The sequence below is a fragment of the Pholis gunnellus genome, assembly GCF_910591455.1.
Source record: "Pholis gunnellus genome assembly, chromosome: 12".
NCBI classification, from domain to species: domain Eukaryota; kingdom Metazoa; phylum Chordata; class Actinopteri; order Perciformes; family Pholidae; genus Pholis; species Pholis gunnellus.
In genome coordinates, this window is record NC_136539.1 from 8,431,313 (window position 1) to 8,449,434 (window position 18,122).

General features: G+C 42.7%; 1 protein-coding gene across 7 annotated transcripts in view; it reads right to left on the reverse strand.

Annotated features, from left to right (window-relative positions):
* tns1b (tensin 1b) overlaps positions 1–18,122 on the reverse strand; it is a 160,081-nt gene that overhangs the window by 60,965 nt on the left and 80,994 nt on the right. For all 7 annotated transcript variants that reach the window (XM_079170674.1, XM_079170672.1, XM_079170671.1 and 4 more), the window contains one exon: positions 7,988–8,026. In XM_079170674.1, the coding sequence (XP_079026800.1) occupies positions 7,988–8,026 (39 nt within the window). The remainder of the gene's footprint in view (positions 1–7,987; positions 8,027–18,122) is intronic.

The following is an 18,122-nucleotide window of genomic DNA, read 5'->3' on the forward strand; positions in this document are numbered from 1 at the left end:
ACGAGAGTGTGACTTTCACCCCACAGCTCTTCGTCTCTTCCAACGCCGTAGCATGTGCTTTCTTTCACATGAGCACAGTGGCTCCTTTGACCAATTCACCAAATTATAGCCCCGCTCCTTTAGGGAAGGCAGAGGTAGCCGGCGCGTTGGGAGTCCCCCCCCCCCCCCCCCCCCCGAGCGGCGGGAATAAAACGTAGCCCAAAGCAGGGCCTCATGGGGAAATGACCCAGGCCTAAATATACAGCTGTGCATCTTTAGAGCTCGAGAGACACAGCCCATTTAGCTCGGCACGGCCGGGCTCAGTGCGGACGGCGGAGCGGTTCAAAATCACCGCTGTGGGTGCATGGGTGTGGGTTTGAGACGAGGGGAGGAGAAGGGGAGTATTTCTCTGCGAGTAGGGGAGGCAGACGGCATCGATCGAGACTGTTGGAAGGACTCTGTGTTTACGTTCAGTCGGTGAGCTGGGCGGGCAATGAAAGAAAAACCCTTCCACTATTATTCATAGCTTCGCTGTAGATGCACAGAGTTGTGGGATAGTGTGTCTGTTGGGTGTGAGTGTCACGAACCACACACGGGATGCTCCACATTTTTTTCCAGTGTACGTCTACATCAGTCAGACCAAGGGTGTGCGCCCGAGTGCCACTCATCCTTTCCTCCCCTCGCACCTACGGCCTCATGCAGTTCTTCTTTGGAAACTTAAAAAACACACACACACACACACACACACACACCATTTGTACTGGCAGTGGAGCTGCTATGCACCAGCTCTACTCCTATGTTTACACTTTACACATTTTGGACAGTGGCCCACACTGTGAGCTAGCAGCGGCCTTAGACGGGCCTCGATGTACTCTATGCAGCATTCCTCACCGGTAATGACACGAAAGGTTGAAAAGCTAGATGTGCGAGCCATGCTGCACTAAATCACAATCAAGGGGACTAATTTGCAGAGAATGAAATGCATTAAAAAAACAGGAAGAAAAAAAGAAACTACATTTTGACCGTGTTTTCTTATGAAGGCTACTGATTCTAATCTGCCCTAATTAAAATTCCCCAAAACAGTGCAGGCTGAGAGAATGAATAAAATCCCCCAAAAGCGTTTTGTTCTTCTGAGATGCCATTAAGTTGTGACTGACTCTGGATCAGTCTCAAATGAGTTTTCGTTCGCAAATAAATGCTGATCCTCTGTATGAGGTTACAACAGTTCTGGTTACTTGAAACAAAAACAGAAACAGCGAATGAGCTTTAAAATACTACGTCTGATTGTCGTCGTGCCCGGTGATTGTGAGTTGCCCTCTTGTGTCAAACACTATCCATCACAGTGGACGACACAGACTGACATGTCCAACAGTGCCTCTTTGTGGGAATAAACACAAACTGCAACCCTCGACACTAGTTGGCATAATGATGGTTCACCTGAAGCCTCAGTCCTTCACAGTAAAATGAATTCCGACATTGTAACACACAGCTGATGGAAACAGCAACCACTACGCCACTGAAGAAGCTGGAGGTCGATGTAAAGTATACCTGATGCTCATTGCTTCAGCAGAGCTCCCCGAGTTTCTATACTTTTAGGAAAGTGGCTGAAAACTGTGAATGTGTTTGTTTGCCTTCAAAGTAAAAGCGCAGCTGTTTGGCAAGACCCTTAAAAAAAAATGTTTTCCCCTCTAGTGGCTGCCTAAAAAGGCAATCCTGCCTCACGAGAGGTGATGCAACCCCAGAGCCAATTCAAAAGATCTCCTAAATGTAATGTTGAAAAAGCGATGTTCAGAAATGACACGTCGCCTACAGAGGCTGTAGTTTTCAGTTTAAATCCTCCAAACATTGGTTTTCTTCTCCCTCGTGCAAAAACATACACATATGCACAGTATTTACAACTACACATATCCCTCCACCAGTAACACCATCATAGGGCCAGGTAGATAGAGGGAATCAATACCACCATATTCATAATAAATGTTTCTGATATTGACATAACAACATACAAACAACATAATAATCAAACTGTCTTGTGTCTTCCCATATGCATTATGACAAAACCGCAAATATGTAAAACAAGTGTTTGTGTGTTTAATCACAATTTCCTTTGAATCATTCATTTGGTTGCATTTTGTAAAAATCTCTATCACAATGTGGTCCTATTCATGACAACACGATACATTTTAAAAGTCATAGGCCCAGCTCTACTACTTCATCATCCTCAATAACACACAAGCAAACGCAGGCACACACACACACACACACACACACGCAAACACACAGCTGTTCCTCTCTCATGCTCCGTGGTGCTTCATCTGCAGCGTTCACACAGCCATGTCCCAGAAATGTAAACATGGTGCTGAGGAAAGGAGGGGCTGTGTGGGCCTGATGCATCCAGGGTTAGGATTCGGGTTGGAGTGTGTATGCTTGTTCCCGTTCCCACCCCCCATGAGGTAGAGTGTGGAAGGGAAGGGGGGGGGGGGGGGGCTTCTAAAATACCAGGGATCCCTTAGGACTATTGGAGAGTGGAGTGGACGGTCCTCGCTGTGGGAAAAACCCCTGAGCCGTCTGTGACCCTAAACCACCTCTGCCTTCTCTGTTTCTCAGCCCGCCTGATACGGACCTGACCGCTCACTCTGTTATGTAACCGAAAGCCTTCTGCAACATGTGAGAGAGGAGGGACTCTCTAAAGGAATCTGCCAAGTATTTTTACTCCTTGTGTGTGTGGACAGGGTCTACTCAGTCACACCTACATGCACACACACTTACCGCACACTAATCGCTGTTTCTTAACTCTGCATATGTCCCAATATGGTAATAACTCCGAAGCATCATGTAAATAACCCAGGAAAAAAAAGTGAAAAGTGAATTGTGCACGCCTTATCTAGACTACTGTACTTCATCACTGCAATATTTTCTTGTATTTCTTCGGCCTGGCTGAACTTCTCATGCCTGTGAAATCTGAGATGCTCTGTATGTTACGCAATAATTCATTACTTACAACAATAGATGATAGGTATGTAATGTCGTTAATAACCCAAAGGACAGAATAGGTTGTATGTCTGTGTTACATTATCTTCTGATCTGTGGGTTAGGACCATGCATGTACAAAGAGAACTGGGTACGGCCACATGGATTCCTGTGAAAGCTGCTCAGTGGCGCAAGAGGCAAAAAAAGTTTTACTTTCGAGATGTGATCTTCTGCATCCATGTGGCCCATAGAGGAAGCGCACTGGCGTTACGTTTAACTCCGCCTCCCAGCCCTCAGCCTCGGGCTCATTCACATTAACAGAGGAAGGAGTTTTTTGGTTATAAGGATAATTATAAATAATAAGGACTATTCCAGTGTTCCTAAAGAGAAGTTGATATACATTTTAAAAAATGTATACCCTGATTTACAGACGTCTCTTTCCCAATGTAAAGCTATGGGTATATGGCTACACTTTTCATCACGTGACTGACCCGTAAGTTGTAATTCCACAGTTTAGCCACTATGTCAAATTTGGTTGAAAGCCCGTCACTCTTCCTGGGGGCTTGGCTAGGATCCTGCCCTGGTTTGGGCTCAACAACAAAGTAAAGCCCAGCTCATGCTTGCTGCAGCCGCCTGGCCATTGCACGCATGCAGACCGGGCATGCATCTTTTTATCTATCTATCCACAGATCCATCCATCCATCTATCTTTTGCGTGTTAGCTTTTGCGTGCTAATATTTGCCAATTAGCTCTTAACACAAAGTTATGTGATATGTTTTGCAGGTATTTGACGAATAAGCCAAAACCAAATCAAAGTTTTGGACAAATTAAAACTTTGACGTGATGCTTGGCACAAGCTGAAAAGGAATCATTAACATTATTACAATTGGTCCTTTGGAGGAGCTGACTATTTGTACTAAATATCTTGGTAAACTGTCCAATAGTTCCCAAGACATTTAACTCAAAATAACAAAGCGCGACAACAGTAAGTCAGTAGGATTCATCCTCTCCACTGTGAATAACCAGATATTTCAAACTGGACCAAAGTGGTCAACCGACATTGCCATTCCTAAACCCATGCTGCTTACCTGGCTGGAGATGGCTCACTTACTTTAATGGAAGGTTGTTGTTGTGGCTAAAGGAAACTCACTGTAAAGTCTCACTGTACAGAAAACCACCTATGACATTGTGTCTGCACAAACATCATACTGCAACCGTCATAATTTGCAGCCACAAAGGGTCCTTGTCAGTAAAACATGGGTCATTTTAGAGATTTGAACAAACAACCAATGCTATTGTTTTTCTGCTGAGGACAGTCTCTTTTAGTTGGACGGATGAGCAAGTTATTACTAAAGCGTGGGCGGCACTGAATAACCTCACTGTGAAAAGTCTTCTTCCGAGTAAACAACATGGCTGTTTATTCGAACAAACATCTCAAACGACACAAAAATGCAAGGGTTGATGGGTATAAGGAGGGAGATGTTAAGCTTTTCATAACTAAGAAGGCTGAAGGCGACCACAGTCTGGACCGATGTTTCTTCATATCGGACTTTTCTAACACTGGTGGGAACGCTGGAGAGGGTTAATTAAAGCCTATAGCGTGCAGGGTAGTCCATTATGATAATAGGTCATAGCGAATAGGACTGGGATTATTCTGCTACTGCAACACCTAGGCAGTTTGACTTCATAAAACTGTAGTTTATAAGCCACTGTTTGCTTGTAATTCGGCATTGTAAACTGACAGGCTCGGTTATGTTAACCATATAAATCACGTCCGCAAATTGAGCGTTTGATGAAGAGTGAAAAATTAAGCTTGGGAGTGAAAACAAGGAGATGAGCGTGCACAAACTACAAGTTACAGAAATAAAAAGTAAAAGAAAGGGTTTTTTTTGAAAAATGTGCAGCGCTTGCTCTGCTTCAGAAACCATTAACGAATTGCTTCCTTTTAGGTAATTGTCTAATAAAAGCTCTGCCAATTAACGGAGGAGTGAGGGCTGAGTGCATTTGGATCATTAATCGCTTCAAATAAGATGGGGAAAAAATGCATCAAAGTGACTTTCTCACTTTGACCCAGCACTTAACTCATTCTATCTTTGGATGTGGATGCCTGCAGGGAAAGAAAATTGACCATGTCGTCCAGTCTTTCGTAGAGCACCCTTAGGGCTTATGTAATATATATATATACACACTTGGTGCTGCTGGATCATCACCTAGAACACATAAGAAACACTTACGCATGAGTTCAATATCAAACGGGTTTTTCATGGCCTGGTTTAGTACATTCCCAGGGTACTGGGATCATACTGTATATCGTTACAGGACGCCTGGTTGGTGCTTGTATACACAGCGTAATACAGGGCACATCGGGGAAATATGTGTGCTTCTAAACACCGCGCTAATTGGACCACATCTAGACCATCTTTGCCCTGCAGTTAGTCATTACTCAGCAATGTCCTGGCCCTGTTCCCCCACTACACAAGACCAAAATATACAAAAAAAAAAGAAGCTGGATGACGTAGGTGTGAGTGGTTTATGGTTTTCTGAGTGTGTGTGCATATCTTTGCTTGTGGGTGCATGCATTCTTTATGTGTGTTCCTAGGGGGCATGTGGTCAGATGAGCAGTCCACGTCATCAGGTTCCTTGATATCTTTCTCCCTCTCCTTCTCCGTCAAGCAGGCTTTGTTTTTGTGCAAAAATAAAACCTATTCCTGGCAGAGCTGGCTCGACATGAGGGCACAGCTGAGGAATGCTCCCAGCATGCTTTACAGCGCGTTGCGTACGTACAACGGCAAGGGTCTGGTTGGGGGTAGTCACTTATGTCATCATCGCCGTTGGATGGGCTCTTCCAACCACACATCATCAATTACAATAAACGGGCTGCCAGTTGGCGTCAATTTCCCACAGAGGGACGTTTCCAAATTCCCTCTGTAGACTCTGTAGTTAGTAACTAAGATACTATATTTAAAATAGGACTAAGAGGCCGCTAATTTCATAATTACACTAATTTTACTTGTACATGCTGGTGCAGTTAAAGGGCCGGTGTGTAGCATGTCAGGGGATCTTTTAGCAGAAATGGAAGATAATATTCATAACAAGATTTTCATTCGTGTATAATGGTGAAACTAAGAATTGTTGCGTTTTCCTTACGAGTCCTTCATATCTACATAGGGAGCAGGTCCTCTTCACGGAGTCCGCCACGTTGCTACAGTAGCTCAGAACAGACAAACAGCTGCAGTGAGAAACAGCTGCATGAAAATATTTGATTTTCATTTGACTCAGAGTCGAATACAATTATCATACGGTAATAAAGCCATGTATTCTTTGTAGCTCGTCCCATCCGAGTGGAATGTCTGGATTCCAGTTGGGTTTTTTTCAAACATTTTTCCCCAACTAATATATGACCGACGTTACAATCAGTCTGCACCTGAGTGGGGCGGTAAATCACGTTGGTCTGTGTGCGGAGGAATTCACCAAACAAGGGGCTGAGGAGAGCTGACACCCACCTCGGGCTGGACGGCTGCAGCTGGGAACGCTGGAAGGCATGCGCGCTCGCACGTCCACACACGAACACAAACAGCGTCATCCAAGCCCCTGTGATACAGAGCCTCCAGAGGGCTGACACATACTGTACGCACAGGTAGAATGACTTATTCATATTTGTAATATGTACTTTCATAGAACTTGAATACAGCACAGAAGGCCCCTAACCTAACTCACCTTCAGGTGCATAAAAGCAATGCGTTCAGTCCACATCTATATTATTATATCTCATATATGCTGTCCGTGTATTTAGGCTACCAGACCACCAGACAGCATGACCATTGTTGGGCCTTGAAAGGCAGTTTTCTTATGTCTCCTCTCTCCTCGGCGGTAAAGGCAAACCAACAAATGTTTTACACCTCATCTCATCAGCATTTATGAGAGCAATCAGCACCTTTAATGCAGCGTCAAAAGCCTCTGGGGAGACTCCTGTTGGCGAGCCAAGATGAAAGAGATAAAATGGAGGCAGATGCCCTCGGGCTTTTATTCACTTCATTGTATTCTATTAAAAACATATAATCTGCTAGGAGGAACAGATTGTATTCTGCATTGACTCAATGAAAAACTCCGACTGCAGATCTAACGCAGTGTTGTGATTACTGCAGTCCCGTTTTATCGTTGATTGACATGAGGCCAAATGGTCTGAGCTATCAGCAGTGAAGTAGCAGCAGTAACAGACTACAGGTTAAGTCAGTGAAGTGTAATGTCTATGTCATATGGAGGCCAACGCAGAGCAGAGCAGCCCTTTCAAAAATTACCCAGAAAGCTCAGCCCAGGCGGCTGCACATCTAAAACAGATGTCTTCATGTAGAAAGCATCTAGTGCGAAAGCATCTGCAGAGGATAATAACATGTTCTTGCTTGATCACTGCAGATTTTATGAAAGGAAAACAAGACATTTCCAGAAATATTTTCTCTGTGAGCGTAGAAAAGTGCAGGGGATGTTTGCTTTGGTTTGTCAAGCACCCAAAACCATTTAAACACACAACATACGAGAACGAGAGTGAGCTGATAATCTCCAAGTCTCACACGGCTTCTAATGCCAATACCAAAAAAGGCAACGGAGCAAGCATGTCTTTTTATTGCCCTTGCAAAATCACTTTCATACTCAGACTCAGACTCAAACACCAAAAGACGTCATCGTGATACGGCGGATTCAAGGACACAGCTTTGTTGTCTGATTTTTTGGTTTTCATGCCACAGCACCTAATAGATCCAAAAATCCCTCGTTTTACAATTTTAGGAAAAACGGGAAAAAAAATAGTCGAGTAAATTCTCGTACATTTACATCGCCCCAGATCACAGGTTTGTCTCAGGGGCCCTCCAGATAATGGTTCATTACGTGCAACGGTAACTACCTTGTTAGTGTAGCTGATAGAGGCTGTTAGTTTCCGACCCTGTTTGCAATAATTCCACACCAGGAAGGAGCCAATAATGCCTGCTGAGCACGTACAGCATGGAAGCAATTACTAAAACCCCCAAAAAAAAGTGTTACTTACCAGCTCATAGTTTGTTGCAGGAACACAAGATGAAGACACCTAAGAAGAAAAATAAAAACGGTTAGTCATACTGTTGCTTATATGCAGTTATTTTTTACATGATATTATAAACAGCCAAGGACTTGAAACATTCCTGGTTTGCATTTAGGTCAGGCTTTATGAACAACACGATTCAGCCCAACATGCCGCCAATGTTGTATTACAAAGCTACTGTATGTAGACGCCGATGCAAACCACAAAGGAGGGACAGGCTTCATTAGACTTAAAGCTGCACTAAACAATATTTTTGTCAAATGTGAAAGGGTTCACATCAACCTCATTTCCAGCAACAGCAGACAGATTTTCCCAGTGAGAAAACCCAGTACCCAGAATAAATGTTGACATTGTACGTTTCTGCAAACCACGTCGAAATTGGACATTTCTGAACCAAAAAAAAACTGTTTAATTAATGTGTTTCACATCAGCCACTTATCAAGCTGGCAGAAACGCACAATGCCACGTGGTTAGCATTGTGAAATGATTGGTTAGGTTAAGGCGACAAAGCTACTTGAAAAAAGAACATGGTTTGTGTGAAAATAATATGTAACAATGTAACTACCCTAAATAAATATGAACTGCCCTGACCGGACTTTCTTAAGTAATGTTACGAAACAAGCATAAAGTCAACATTTACTTTCTCATAGGACACTAACAGCGGCCGCCTGGGTAGAAGTCCTTTGTCTGTATGACCTATCCACCACACCTCTCACCCTCTCTTACAGGAATTTCTTGTTATTATACCACAGAACTTTCAATAACGCTGCTCGATATAACTTTATAAAAGTGTTGTGTTTATGGTAGCTTCTTTTGCTGCCCCCCCAGTGGCAAAAAAAACCAACGAATGCCGTTTTAAAAAAGGCCGTTTATGACGTTCTCAGTGTGCTGTATGCAGCATTTTCATTAGAAAGTACAGTGTTTCAAATTGGGACTGGTCAAGCATTAACACCACAGTAACAGCTACAGGACTCAGCAAAGGACAAGGTGTTGATAGTGTTATGTAAATGCAATAACTTGATAGAAAAGCTTAATTGTTCATCTCTCTAAGCTGAACTCTGATCTTACATACTCCACGATATTGTTGACCGCAACTGAAGTATCAGCAGAAGTGAGCCAGTGGCGGGGTTGCTCCAAAAGAACTCATGATCTGTCAAGTGCCCGGGCTAATCCGATTACTGTCCGACAGTTTCCATGGTCATTCTTTGAGCAAGAGCATGAGGACAGAGGCTGATAAACAGGAAGAATATAATGATGATGGCCTCTAACAGAAGATTCAAATGAAGTGCTTCCAGAATAAGATAACTCTTTGATGAGGATGAACACAAACAGGATGTCATCACTGATGTTTCCTTCCTGTGTACGTCTGTATTCTGCCCCTTTGCACCATCATTCTTCTGACACTGCACACGGGGGAGAATCCCTACTCACTTAATTTTCCCCAGTTAGCCATGTACCAACCACCATCTGCTGACAAACAACAGCACAGGGCCAGCTTTATAATTCCAGCCGGCTTTTGACTTGTTTGTATCCTTCATCCTTCTTTTATTACCATCAGAGAACTGTGTCTGTTCCAACTTTGAAAGATTATGCCACGGGGTTATCACAACCGTCGACCCCTAAAAGCAACCTTCGTCTTTGCTCCTTCTCTACCACCCCCCTTATCCAAGACTAATTGTGTCATTGCATGAAGACAAGCCTTCTGCTCGGTTGGGGTCTGCTTTTCGTCACTGTTGAAGGAAGCATATTCTGCGTTTGCCCGCAAAAACAATTTTGACCCTCTTCATCACATCTGAAAGTTTTGCCTTTCTAAAAACGCTGTGTACTTTCATTAAACTTTGCTGCAGCTTTACAGCATGTTATTGGGCTAAAATTGGACCAAGAGTTACACACATGCTGATTGTATCACAGCTCAGTTCAGATAGTAGATTTTTGGATTCAAACATTACCCTGAGATGCAATGATACCCAACCGATATTTGATTTTTGTGAGAGATATACTGGCTCAACATATTTTTATTGGCATTTCTGTACTGCAATGTCTTGTTAACTGATATGGATGTTTTTGCAATAAGTCAATATTGCCCTACAGACCCCAATTCCAAACCAAACCAAGTAATTCGAAACTAATAAAGCCCCAAAAGGCTAGTAAGGATAAGGCATTATCTAATTGGAGTATCCACCAGTAGTGGATGCTTCCGACCACTGGATGACTGCCATCGCTTTGTTAGGGTGGCTCATTGGATTCACAAAGTTGTTGATGTGCAAGTCACCTTGGCGTCATTGAAGTCTCTTTTAGAGCTGCTACCCCATCTGGAATACAGGAATGATAGTTCTACAGGAAATTACCGTTATCAGATTACATGTTTTGGTCCCTTTTAGCAGCAGATACACTGATATGACAAGAGACAGTGCCTAAATTGAAGACATGCTCCAATACACTGGCGCTTAGCACTTTCTCGTGCAAGTGTGTGAGATGTCAAATACAAAATCTCCAAAGAGATGCCAAAATCAAAATGTTCCTCTGCGATGGCTGTCTGTCACAGTTGCCCAACAAGTTGTCCGACGTATCAACAGCCTAATTGCATGATGGCACCACAGTGGAATGCGTCTCTGTTTTTTGATAATTCCGTCTGGCATGGTGGAGTGTGTCTGGAGTTGACAGGCTACTGTATCTCCGTCTGGCTTAAATAACCTCCACTGCAAGTTATTCGAACCCTCCCATCAACCCCCTCCATTCCCCATAACCCCCTTCCTACACCGCCTTCCTTATCACTCCATGCACAACGACATGCTGTTCTTCTCAGAGGCCCTGCTCCTTGGGGTGCCCCTCCTTCTGCCCTGACTCCTGTGGCCTGCTCAGTGTTTCCACCTGACTCTGCCTCCGCCCTGAAAGCTGTTGACAGCTGGTCCACCTGCAGTCCGAAAACATCAAGTATGCTCGCATGCACAATAGTAGCCAAGTTATGGCCCGGCTTTTGGAGGATCCTGTTTACACGTTTGAACATGTCAATCTCTTGCCTAAAGAAATCTGATAATGAGCTTGATTTAGAGAAACCCAAAGATGCAAACTGATAATTAGTTAGTAACACTTAACAAACAATATGTTGATAAGTGATAAAATTACATGCTATTTTATCTTGTTGATGTATAGTTTGCTACTATTTGTGTTTACAGAGACACTTAGAGCCTGTCCACTACACTCCACACACCACATCCCCAAGTGTTTTCTCTTATGTTGCCCGATCAGACCTCGTCAGGACTGTGTGGGCGCACACAGGCAGTGATTGACTGACACGTCCCTAACTCTGTTGTTAGTGTTGGTGTGCCTGTGGGGGAGGACAACTTAAACGGTCATATACGTACATGAATATCCACCAGAATAAGCTAAGCTACAACCCGAGCAAAGGCCTAATATACCAATATAATGAGCCATAATATCAGACAGACAATGCTACAGGAACCATATATTTGTATATATACCCACGAGCCTTTTCCCCTTTAGAAACTACCATAAAGTAGGGTTGGACGACTAGACGACTGGACGAATAAATCGGCTATCTGTGATTGGCTAAGTACATCGTCGCTTGTTTTTTCTCTGGGCATTTTTTGCCATTTTATTGTTGCAAGAACAATCAGCGACAGACTCCCGTCCAGATAGCTAACCCAGTAGCACAAAGAGGCCAGCAACAGCAGAGAGAAAAGGGAAAGACAGTGTGCATATTTTCACATCAAACTCAAACTGAATTAAGGGTTTAATTTGAACAACTAAGAGTTGCTGATTGTTAGAACAGTGAATCAGCTAACTGTGACATTTTTGGTGAGTCTTATTTTCATACTGAGAGGCTGTCTGGTAAAATAATTGGACTGCCGCAACACAATGCAATGTTATCTGGAAACACAGTTTGTTGACCAATCAAATATGTGCAAGCCCACAAACCAGGTGGAATTGCATTGAGCTAAGCTTCTTTGAGGCCTAGAGTTGTCTAATCCTTAAATTTGTATGACTCTCAAAAGATCAAACCGGACTTGTTGGTTCATAATTCATCTTCTGGTTGAGCAGTAAGCTACCTTCTAGCTACACGCCCGCACCGGTACAGCCCCAGAGTTGTTTTGCTTTAGTGCAGTTGTCGTTCTGAAGGAACCATATAGCCACGGCAATAAATACAATGAGCACTGCTTCGAACGGCCAACCTTTTATTCAAAGATTCAGCCGTCAGATGAACTGGTACATCTGATACATTGTGAGGAATTACTGTGAAATTAAAATCCTGAAATGTGACTTTATAGTGAAACTGTGCCAGCACACTAGAGGGAAAAACAAAGAGCCACTTCATGAACAAGTCTCCTCTCCAAACATCTAAAAGGCTACGGTGACTGACATTTAGTTGAATGCCATGTCGAATAAAATTCATACTTTTTTTATTTGTGCAAAACAGAGTTAATTATGTTAGAGATAACATCAGTGACAAGTTATCCAGTGACGCCAGTGTAATAAAAGCTCTGATGTAAAGGTCAGATTGAGCGAGTAGGTAGACTGCCCACATCAGAATAGCTCACATTCTCCCTCATGCTAAGTAGTTGCCTCCTAAGTTGGTGCAGGAGTGGAACTTTGCTCTGTAGCCAGTCTGGTTAAGCAGTCACAGCCAGGATCTCCCAGAAACCACAGGGAATATGTATCTTAAGGCAGGGGGCAGGTGAGCATTTAGCAGTGGGTTAGCCACAAGTCAAAAAGTGGAAAATCGTTCTTAAAGAGATAGGTCGCATTATTTGAAGTGGGGTTGTATGAGATAGATTATCACAGACTATGGAGAGGCACGCAGGAGCACAGACACGGCAGCAAAGCAGTGTGCTGCTGTGGACCTGAAAGAAATCGATATCTATATCAGTGTACGTTATATTTAGAATATTTTGACGGGGAACTGCACTGAAAGTGAAACTTATCTATACTGTTTTTGTTAATGGAGTCTGGTGGCTTTGAAGAGAACATAGATAAGTTTCACTTTAAAGCGTACTCTTGAAGTCACAGTAACTTTTGTTACAAGAATGATTTAAATGAAATCTTTCACATTTGACTGAATCGCTAAAAAGTGCATTTCATCTCCTCTTAAATCAGATGTTGAATATTTTAGGTGGGGCCTTTCTTTTAGGTGTCTAAAATACATTTTGCTGCTGCCCCCCCTTTGTCCATGGCAGTACATTGATTTGCTCCCTTGCTGATGCCTCTGTCTGTTTCTACAAACTGGGAGAGTGCCTATCACTATCTACTGTAGGTAATACACTGAATATGGATAAGTACCTCATACAACCCCACTTCAAATAATCGAAACTATCTCTATAAATTCATCCTCACAGAGCTGCTAGCATGTGGTCTTGTTCATTTGTATTGTCCAAGAATAAGTCAATGAAACGGATAAGATCAGATCTATCTTAGAGCAACACTCACATGCCATACGTAAAGGTACTTTCAAGCTATCACAAGACTAGACGAGAGCATGCCACTGGCCTAGAATCATACTTAAACGTGTATTTTTACATCCAGATCAAGCAGGCAATGTAACCAGAGGCTTCTGAATCCTCTTTGAATTGAGATGAAACCCTACACAAAGCCTTTGTGCGGGCTCTGCTGTGCGTGGGGAAGAGGCCTGGTGAGCGAGCGTGTGCTGATGCTATCGGGAGTATTCAAATGAGTGTAATATAATAAAGAATAATTGTGTTGTTGCATTCCGTACATGCTTGTGTTAACAGCGTTAAACAAGGGCCCATTTCCTGCAGACAAAAGTCCATGTCAGAACTCTCCTGACTTCTGCGACAGCGTTCACATGCATTCAGCTTCCCGCTAGCTACTGACACACTCCAGACACAGTCATGTTATGTAACTGTTTCCCAGGTCTGAATATGTTAATGACCCTCGCTAATGACGGCGCGGAGCCTTAAATAAATGATGAATTGAGTCATTATTTGGGTAATGTCTATACGTCTCAAACTGATTGGAGGGAAATCAAACAGCGGAGTGATAAATCGTGACAGAGAAAAAAAGCACATTCCAGCTTTACTCAAAGCAGGGAAATGATTGCCACGCAGGTAAGCTCCTTCCAAGGGTGGAGAAGAGCACGGAGCCGTGCGTTGCGGCTAAAGAAACTTTCCCCGGCCCTCTGCGTTGGCATTTAAACACACCGCTGCCCTGAGTGCTTTTATGTTTATCCAGCTTCTTGCATCTGGCACATCCCAGCAGAACTATTCAGTGTGCAAATTCAATTTGTGAGCCGTAACCAGCAACAGAAGGCTTTTCTGCCGCCGTGATGGTGGAGTGTGCCAGAGTGCAGGTCCGTATGGACTTATTGGGACGTTATCAAAGCGCCGAGGAATGATTGGAGAGCTCTGGTCCAAGTGCCCATGCCACATCACTTTGTGTGTATCTGCTTCTCTATCTATAATCCATGATTTCTAACAATTTGGATGCATCTATACGTTTGCTGAATGATTATTTACTAGACGCTCTATGTCCACACTACATCTACATTTTTATTTTGTTTTTCTTCTTGTCAGTCTCTGTCTCTGCGAAAGTTATGGCCTCCGTTTTCCTCTCGGGAAAGTTGTGGAACATCTCAGATTTATTGAGCAGGCTGGACTGCAGGACATGGACACGACTGAACGTCCCGTCTCCTAACGATCCCTGGCTCAGATTTATGTTTCACAGCATCAGAAGCTCTTCAGGAATGGCAGCGCATGTGTGTGTGTTTGTGTCTGGTTCATTTTTGTGTGTATGTCTCATGTGCATATGGATACTTTAAGTGCTAAGAATGTACTGTCTTCTTGTATACATTACAATTCCTTTAATGGGGATACAATACAATAGTTTAATTGAATACCCCTGGTCTAAATGACTAATTGACTATTTGAAAATAAAATAAAATGTGTGTGTATGCACCATCCATGCGTGCTCCTGTATGTGTGTACACTGTAAAAGAAAGCCTCATGGAAGTTGCTATGTGTGTGTACTGTTTAAAGATTAAGATCAACGTCACTGCGGTAGCAAAAAGCCAAACAGAGATAAATCTGTGACAGATCAAATAAACATGAAGATAATAAACATAATAAATAAGACGTACTTTACGTTATTCTGCTTGTGTATGAACAACGTGAGCCCCTGCCATGTTTCTACTCCACCGCCCGGGACTCAAAGTGGCCTTCTGCCGAACCGGAGCGCCTGCTCATTCTCACCCCGTCTTTGTTGGACAAGACTGACGGCGTGGAGAGGGGAGAAGCTACGGCTTGTTTCTTTTGTTCCAAAGTTACAGCGGGGGTCACGTTCCCTTCCCAGGCTCTTTCAGATGAGAGCCGGTATTTACCAGCACGCTAATTTACACATTTAGCATGGCTCTCACTGTCTGGCACCGGGCCAAGTGGTGGAGGAGGAGGAGGGGGGTGAGAGAAGAAGGCAGCCATGGAGAATCAGGGTTGGAGGGGAGGGGGGGGGGGGGGGGGGGGGGGGGGGGGGTCATCCAAAGTAAAAGTCCCTTGCTTGCTTAAGGAGCTGGTTGTATTGTTGCTACTGTGACACTTTCTATGATACCCATATTTATAGTTCATTGTAAACACACTTCTAATGCATTAGAATCTGCTTATAGCACTGTATAATCATAGTTATAAGCACTTATTAATATTCAGAGTGATTTTCAGAAATAAACACATTTTTGCAAAGAACATTCATTAAATCTATCCAAGAACTACACACAAAACAGATTTTCACTTTACTTATTGTGTTATGATTATTGTTATCAAGCATTGGGAATATTTTTATTATTTATTGCTTATAACTATAATTAAAAGTGCTATAAGCAGATTATAATGCATTATAAGTATGTTTATAATGCATTGCAGACAGAAAGTAAATCTAATCTTATTTCAAGTTCATTTTGGACAAAGTGCTTGTTTTTGCTGTCTTGCCGAGAGAAAGATGAGAAGATCAATATCTATTTCATCTCTGTGCGTACTGTACAGAGCATTTGGTCTTGCGGGTGTTTTGCCTAGCTTACCTCAAAAACAAGGACCAGGGGAAAACTTTGTCCAAAGTGAATAATAGTCTTTCAGCATCTCCCCCGTTTTGTATCTTAGTGACACTGTTAAGATGAAAAATTTTTTCCACATGATGTCATTGGACATCTGCTCAGTCCCAGGAGATATTAGGAACCAGTATAAAGACACGCACTCAGATTAGTCAAACATGAGAGACTTCGATGAAAAAGGGTTGCAGGAATGACTAGAGATATTTATTTAAGACATACAGTATTACAAATATTTATATTTGTGTCTGATACTCTTTTTCCTTGACAAAAACTAAATCTTCTTTTTCTCCCTCATTAAAAACACAAGATGTCTCCAACTTCATTGAACAGTCCATTGAGGTTTCAAGTTTTCACATCACACTTGTGTAAATTGCATACAAGGTGAGCACAGAGAAAATTGTCCTCCCTCGGCAGATGAATGTAAAAACAAACTGCACATGAATCATTTCGCACAGTGAAGGTCAGACATCACAGTGAAGTTACATAAAGCCCAACACATTTTTGAAGGACTGAAAAGGGGAGAATTTAAAGTGTAATCTACCATCAAACCGCAAGACTGACTGTCAGGTCAGAAACTAGACCCAAAAATGATGGAAATTATTATGTATGCCTACCACAGTGCCCGTAATGCACAGAAAGATAGCCACAAAATATGATATAATGGTTATTACAGTTAGTATGGTAATTGTGCAGACTAATATTTAACATTGTAGGGTTCAGGATGTGCCACAGTCCTAACCATAGTCTTATATTACCATACTGTGATCTTGACGACAAGCCAATGAAACAGGATTTACTTGACAAAATCAATCTCACCATAAAGTCTATTTAGTAGCTTTCTATCATATCACAGAATAGTCATCGTGGAGCACCCAGAAATTGTGTTTAATGTTCAAATCATCACTTTTCTGGGCACTAAAAAATGACCTCATAAGTTGCTTGTATAAGCAGCGTATTTTAATAGTCAGGGAGGAAGTCAGCAACTGTGTAGGAAGGAGAGGATGGACGGGTCGAACAAACACAGGACTTTGACCCAGGAGACCGGTGATCGTGTCCAGTGTCAAACCAAACGTCCTCATCTAGTTATCTTAACTTAACTTATGTCACGTACTTAACGTAATTGAACTTAGGTCACATACTAACGTTGACTTACCTACGTAACTTCAAGTTACATAACAAACGTACTTATCTAAACTCAAACGTGATCTTTTCCTAAACCTAACCAAGTCATTTTGTTGCATAAACCAAACCAAACAGCGACATCTTCACAACGATAACCACGTGTTTAATACTGCAACCGTTGCATTTAGGTATGAGGAAGTGTTGTTCTCCTGCCTTGTAGGGAGGCAAATTAAGAATTTCTCGCGTGGGTTGTATCAAAGGCTTGGAACTTGGGACTTGTGAGAGAAGATGAAGATCATCTACTTAATGGACCTTGTGGTGACACTGTTTTGTCAACTCCTCAAAGACTTTCAATTCTACATTGGTTGCAGTGCAGTGGAAGTGGAAGGTTGTACTGTATTTGCTGCTGTCTTTCAAGGCTATATTGACTTTGTATGAGAAGGAGTGCCTCAATCTCTGAAGGCAGGAGGTTGTTGTCAGGAGGGAAATTGGACAAGCTGAGGCGAGCCTGTGCTAAGACTCAACCACGACAAGATGAGCTATTAACTTATAACTCTTGCAGAAAGCCCCTAAGGAGGGAAGGATATTTATGTTAACATGCAAGTATCTTACAGGCAACTGCTGCACTAACTCACACCTACACACTTTGCTGTGTGTAATGACAGATGGATGGAAAGGTTCAGGTTTCACATTTGATCCCGCCAAAATCTCTCCCTGCCTTCCTCGTCCTGCAAGCATTAACCACTGCTGCACAAGTACTGCCATAATAAATATTAATAATATGTCTCAGGAGACAAAATCCAAAGTGCCATTAGCAAGTCATAAACAAGCGGTGGAATAAAGGCCATTTGATGTAGAAATATCCAGCATGGCAAACATACTTTTACTGTATGTACATCCCGACTACCATCC